Source organism: Triplophysa rosa, linkage group LG5 (assembly GCF_024868665.1).
Source record: "Triplophysa rosa linkage group LG5, Trosa_1v2, whole genome shotgun sequence".
Classification (NCBI taxonomy): domain Eukaryota; kingdom Metazoa; phylum Chordata; class Actinopteri; order Cypriniformes; family Nemacheilidae; genus Triplophysa; species Triplophysa rosa.
The window spans coordinates 25,289,546-25,295,379 of record NC_079894.1 but is presented as its reverse complement, the minus strand read 5'-3'; the positions used below and the strand labels follow the sequence as shown (position 1 = coordinate 25,295,379).

Sequence of the window (5,834 nt, the reverse complement as noted above, 5' to 3'; positions counted from 1 at the left end):
ATATGCAAGCGAATTGTGTTATGCAACAAATGTCTTTGATTAAATCAATATTTTAAAAAGATTTGGAACAACATAATAATTTAAATAATGATTAACAAAACTTGGTGTTACTTAAGAATACATTTCATCTAAGAGAAAAAAAGTAATCTGTCTAACCCAATGTAGTTTGTGGGATGAAATTAAATTTTGTTAGAAGTTGTCACAACTTGCAACGCAAACTGTTTTGCTTTTTTGTTGTTGTTGTCGAGTCTACACAATATTTTTTAGAGTGTAATAAGACAAATACTGACCTGTTAAACTGTAAAATCATAAAGTTGCATTTATGCTTGCTCACCAAATACTCCAATGGGCAGTTCACTCACACTTGGTTTCTCATTCATTTTTAAAGGTCCTGACACTTATTTAATTTCATTTTAATTTATTGTTATAGAGTAGCATTGAATGGGTGTTTTCTTTTCTTTTTTCTTTTTTTTGGCAATTTAATGAGCCAATTTCTTCTCACGCTAAAGTAAACAATGAAAGGAAAATAATGAGTCTAATGTTTTCTTCTGGAAGGGGAAAGTTGTTTGTGTTGTAGGTGCGGTCAGAAGAGCTCACAAACAGCTCATTGAAATTTTAGTGAGTAAAGTTTGTCTCGAGTCTCCATGAATACATTACAAAGAGTTAAAACGTTCTAAACAGAGTCTGTTTACTTGTTTAAAAAAGGGTCAGTGAAATGTTTCTTTTCCATGGTCAAACTAAATGGCTTTTTAATTTTCTTTTTTACCTATATTGACAAAAGTAAGGATAGTCTAAATACGGTTATTTTTAACATCATTAAACAAATATACATTAATTCATATGTATATATCATATGTTCATATCTATGTTTTTCTATTTGCCATAAGTGATAATATGCAATTGTGCAAATTGTAACATATAGCCATCACTACAAAATTTTAAGTTGAGTGTTTTTTTTTACAATGTAATTTGATATTTATTTATATTTTTTACAAATTATTTTTTATGAATTTAACAGGCATATAAAACAGTTTTACGATGAGGGAGCATTTAACATTTTGCCCTAGGAGCCTATAAAATATAAAGATATAAATACATTTGATTTGTCAGTTTTCTCTTCAAAGAACGAGATTTATGTCATTTAAGTGAATGGGACAGAAATAATGGCAGAAATGTGAACTTTGAAAAGTGTCAGTAATGTAACTTTCTGACCCTGGCCTAGGCATGAGAAGGAAAGAGTTAACAGGAATGATTCCACAGTAAACCCTGAGTGTGCATGCGCGTGTAAACTCCCACAGTTTGATAAAAGTCTGTCCGGTGGCTTTGAGCCCGTTTCATGTGGCTTTAGGGAAATTCGGACTATGCCGCTGACGCACTCCGGAGTCCCACATCCACTTGGAGAGAAGCAGAGGAACAACTGTCGAAACCATTCTTGTGTCAATACCTGAGATGTCTCTTAAGATGCCCAACTTGATTTTGTTTTTATATTTACTTCAGGGGCTGATTCATTTTATTAGCGCACAGCAGGCTGCGCCCTGGAGGAACCGTATCCAGTGGGTGAATAACGGACAGGTGTTCCGTTTATTGAGCACCGGTTCGGAGTACCAGGCACCGGTGCCGGCCAGAAGACAATCCAGAGTTTTTCTGAGCAGCAACAGAAATGCGGTCCGTGACAGGACAGTGCACATGCGCAGGGGCACATCCGATTCTGCGGCTGCCGCACCCGCCAACAGCGGGACCACCGCGCTTCTGGGGCCGGACAGCATGCAGTATATAGTGGCCAACAGTCGCGCACCTGGTGCCAGGCAAGTGCAGGTGCACCAGAGAGCCAGGGGTCCTCCAGGAACCAGAGCTAACGGCACCGCCCAGCCCGAATATTCAGGCGTTGGTGTTACTGGAAGAAATTTGGCACTGGGAGAAACTGATGCAAGGAGCGCATCGCCCGGTGCCAGTGTTCAATTGGTGTCCAATGAGAATTCCAACACTTCTCCAAACTCCGATTTTGTAAACGAGATGAGTCTCTCCAGAGTGCCCGTGTCAAACGTCCCGATGGAGCAAGAAGGAACATCAGATGATCTGGCAGGAGATGACCCTCGACACAGGAATACGATCTTCTACAACATCTATCCGTCCAGTGACAGGGCAGTCGCTCTTCGCCGTCCCCCGCCTGGCACCGGGTATGGTACCAGATATTTCCAGAACGGTGAGTTGTGCGCAAAGAACGAAAAGGACGAATCTAACTTCAAGACGTGAGACCTACATGGCATGTATTTAAACTACATAAAAAGAACAGTTCGGTAGTAACCCTGGATGCCTTGTGTTTGTCTGCAGGTCTTCCAGACCTTGTGCCAGATCCGTATTCCATCCAGGCGGGCTCTTACATCCAGCGCGTCCAGATGTACGCGCTCCGATGCGCGGCCGAGGAGAACTGCTTAGCGCGGTCTGTATAAATCAACATTTTCCATTTTTGTGTTTATTGAGATTCACAGTGGGCCCAAATAGTATTTAAACATTAATACCACTTAAAAAAAGCTAATGTTAGAAACATTAAAAAAAATGTTAGAAAAAAAAATCAAACCAAGTGGCAATTTGAAATGTTTTACATGCACACATTTACAAAACGACTTGAAATGAGATTTATTGCATTGTGACACTTTTGGATTGCCAAGCACATGTCTGTAGATAAACTGATGAACTCTACACTCTTAAAAATAAAGGTGCTTTAAAAGGTTCTTAACAGCGATGCCATAGAAGAACCATTTTTGGTTCCACAAAGAACCATTCAGTCAAAAGTTTTTTAAAGAAACATCTTGTTCTTACTTTTTTATATGTTAAAGGTTCTTTATGGAACCAAAAAGATATGGCTTCGAAGAACCTTTTGAAGCAACTTTTTTTTAAGAGTGTACCTGTGATTACTGATAATATAATGCAAATATTTTCACATTCAAATTCTGACTGAAATATCTAAATACTTTTTACAGTTATAGTAGCCTCACAAATTTGATTTTCAAGGTACTTTTTTGGAGTTCCTAAAATGACAAGCTAACTCTGGTCACAAGTTCTCTGACAGTCCATGATCTAGTGGGAATGTGACATCTCACGATGTGTTACAATGTTTATGATGTCATTCCTTCAGATCAGCATACAGTCCAACCGTGAGAGACATTGACTACAGAGTTCTCCTACGGTTCCCACAGAAGGTGAGGAACATGGGAACATCTGACTTTCTGCCAGTCAAACCCACACATGAGTGGGAGTGGCACAGCTGTCACCAGTGAGTATGTCCCTCAGTACATTCAAATAGATTTGTGTGATCACACGAGTTTATATGAATTTCATCGCACAACTGCATCAATGAGAACATACGTTCTGAACATCTGTTGTATAATTCAGCAACAAAAAATAACCAAATGTTCACAATGTCTGATAAAAATATCAGTGGTGTGAGCGGTGCAGGAAAGTTAAGGGTGGTTTTGGTATGTTGCTGTGTGGTTGCTAACTGGCCCGAGTTTAAAAATCCCACCTTAAAGTCTCTAGATGGCTAGCTTTTCCAATTAATAGCACACATTTACTGTGTGTTATGTTCCATATGTTCAAGGTTTGTTAGCATACTTGCATTTGGTAATGTCTATTTTATTTTCCGTAGACACTATCACAGCATGGATGCGTTCAGCCACTATGACCTCTTGGACATCAACACCGGCCTGAAGGTTGCTGAGGGGCACAAAGCGAGTTTCTGTCTAGAGGACACGGGCTGTGATCCTGGATTTCACCGGCGATACGCCTGCACTACTCACACTCAGGTACAAACATACGCATGTTATCCTTCACTCCAAACAACTGTGTGATTTTATTTTGTATTTTGAGTGAACAGATTTTATTGTCGTATTTGAAGGGTCTGAGTCCAGGTTGCCATGATACATACGCAGCCAACATTGACTGCCAGTGGATTGACATCACAGACGTCGCTCCTGGAAACTACATCCTGAAGGTGTGAAAGCTTGACTCAAGTTTCCCCGTGTGGAAACATCGACCTATTGATATTCATTTATAAAACAAATCCTGTTGGTTTTATTTTCTACAGATCACGGTCAATCCAGACTTTTTGGTGCCCGAGTCAGATTTCTCTAATAATGTTGTGCGTTGTGAAATCATTTACACTGGCATTTACATCCAAACACGAAACTGCATTTTAACTGGGTGAGTAAACGTGTCTTCCTTTACTTCCGCACATTAAAGGTTTAATTCACATTAAATGAATGCATTCACTCATCTTTTTTGGAGCACAGACAGATATGTTAAACTGGATGTTATAGGATGAACTATAAATGCTGCTTTATGTCTTCAGAAGACTTCAAATGTAAAGCACAGATTGTGTGGATTACATTCATGATGCTTTGTTATTTTCAGGGTTTTATAGCTCCAGTCTCCATCCACTCTCACCGTATAGAATAAAGCAGCATTAAAGAGTTCAGTCGAAATTCCGTCATCATTTATTCACTCTCATGTGGTTGTAAAGGAAACCTGTATATGCAAGTCTTTCTTCAGTGGAACACAAAATAAGATATTTTGAGAAATGTGCCAGTGGTTTTGAGTCCATATAATGGAAGTCAATAGAAGTCAATGTTGTTTGGTTATCAACATTCTTCAAAATATCTACTTTTGTGTTCCGCAGAAGAAAGAAGGTTTGACATGACATGACGGTCAATAAATTCACATTTTCCTTTTTTTGGAACTATCCCTTTGTCATTTTATCTTACACATATACAGTATAGACACATAGATATGTGGAGACAGGATTATAGATGAGCAATAAATAGGCACATTTTTAAACAATTTTTTTAAGTGAATTATTCTTATACAATTAAAATTTATTGACGTATAACAAGTGCAGTAATCTAAAGTAAATGCATTTTATCTTCGTGTTTTCACAGGAATTAAAGCCGTTGGGGTTTTCGTTGGTATTGTTCTTCCATCAGAGTTGTTTTTTTAAAGGCCTATATAATAGTCACATAATAATTTAATTAAAGAAATAACTTGAAACATTCTGTGCTGTTGGAATAATATTTAATGAAAAATTAGTTTGATTTCTTGCCCTTTTGCAAACAGCAGCATTTAGTCATATTACTGTGTCTACAATATAATAATAACAGTGTCATTGTTTTCTTTTAACCTTTATTTTAAATTAAGAATGATAAATTATTAGATTGCGATGTTTTTACAGGATGTTTGTATACTTTTGCTTTTTAGTGTTTGTATTTATTGCATAGATTTTGAAATATAAATCTTCAAATATAGCTGTCGTCTTGTTTGTGAGTTCATGAGTGTCGAGTCCGATCATTTTCTACCACCGTTGTGTAAAATGTCATTTTCCAGCTCTCATACTCCTGTTCAGTTTTAACGTGTGCCTTTAAAACCTTTGTGAATGTCTAGAAATCAACTCTGTATGCTTGTCTTTTGTCTCTTGCTATACTTTTAAGAATCTTGAATCCCGGACCCGGGTAGATGAAGGCATTTGGCTTGATACACAATAAACAGAAAGGAGAATGTTAAACAGAACTTGAATTGGGGTTTTATCTTCTAAACTCTTTCTTCATTAAATCAGAGGTTCACTCCATACAAAAAATTAAAAGCTATCGTTTGTGTTTAAAGACATGATTACAAAGGACTAGACTGAAGTGTCGAGTAGAGTTAAGAATTTGTCTTCAGGACTTCATAATTCACATTTTGTTAGTAGTTGTTTCTCATGTTATGACTTTGGAGCAAATGCAGTTTATATTTACTATTTTTAAGATTCTTCAGTGGCTCCTCATCGGCTTCGGCTATTGAATCTG

General features: G+C 37.5%; 1 protein-coding gene across 1 annotated transcript; it reads left to right on the top strand.

Annotated features, from left to right (window-relative positions):
• Positions 1 to 1,320: 1,320 nt before the first annotated feature.
• Positions 1,321 to 5,553, top strand: loxl5b (lysyl oxidase-like 5b). The gene is made up of 7 exons (XM_057334378.1): positions 1,321 to 2,203; positions 2,332 to 2,440; positions 3,137 to 3,274; positions 3,647 to 3,803; positions 3,896 to 3,991; positions 4,085 to 4,200; positions 4,935 to 5,553. The coding sequence occupies exons 1-7, from the start codon at positions 1,450 to 1,452 to the stop codon at positions 4,939 to 4,941; spliced, it is 1,377 nt and encodes a 458-aa protein (XP_057190361.1). The 5' UTR covers positions 1,321 to 1,449; the 3' UTR covers positions 4,942 to 5,553.
• Positions 5,554 to 5,834: the final 281 nt, after the last annotated feature.

What these genes read in the sequence shown, in the direction of transcription:
- loxl5b (XM_057334378.1), top strand. Translation starts at nt 1,450, where the DNA reads ATGTCTCTTAAGATGCCCAACTTGATTTTGTTTTTATATTTACTTCAG. An exon ending in GAGGAGAACTGCTTAGCGCG is followed by an intron (nt 2,441 to 3,136) that starts GTCTGTATAAAT and finishes TCATTCCTTCAG; the next exon opens with ATCAGCATACAGTCCAACCG. An exon ending in CTGGAAACTACATCCTGAAG is followed by an intron (nt 3,992 to 4,084) that starts GTGTGAAAGCTT and finishes TATTTTCTACAG; the next exon opens with ATCACGGTCAATCCAGACTT.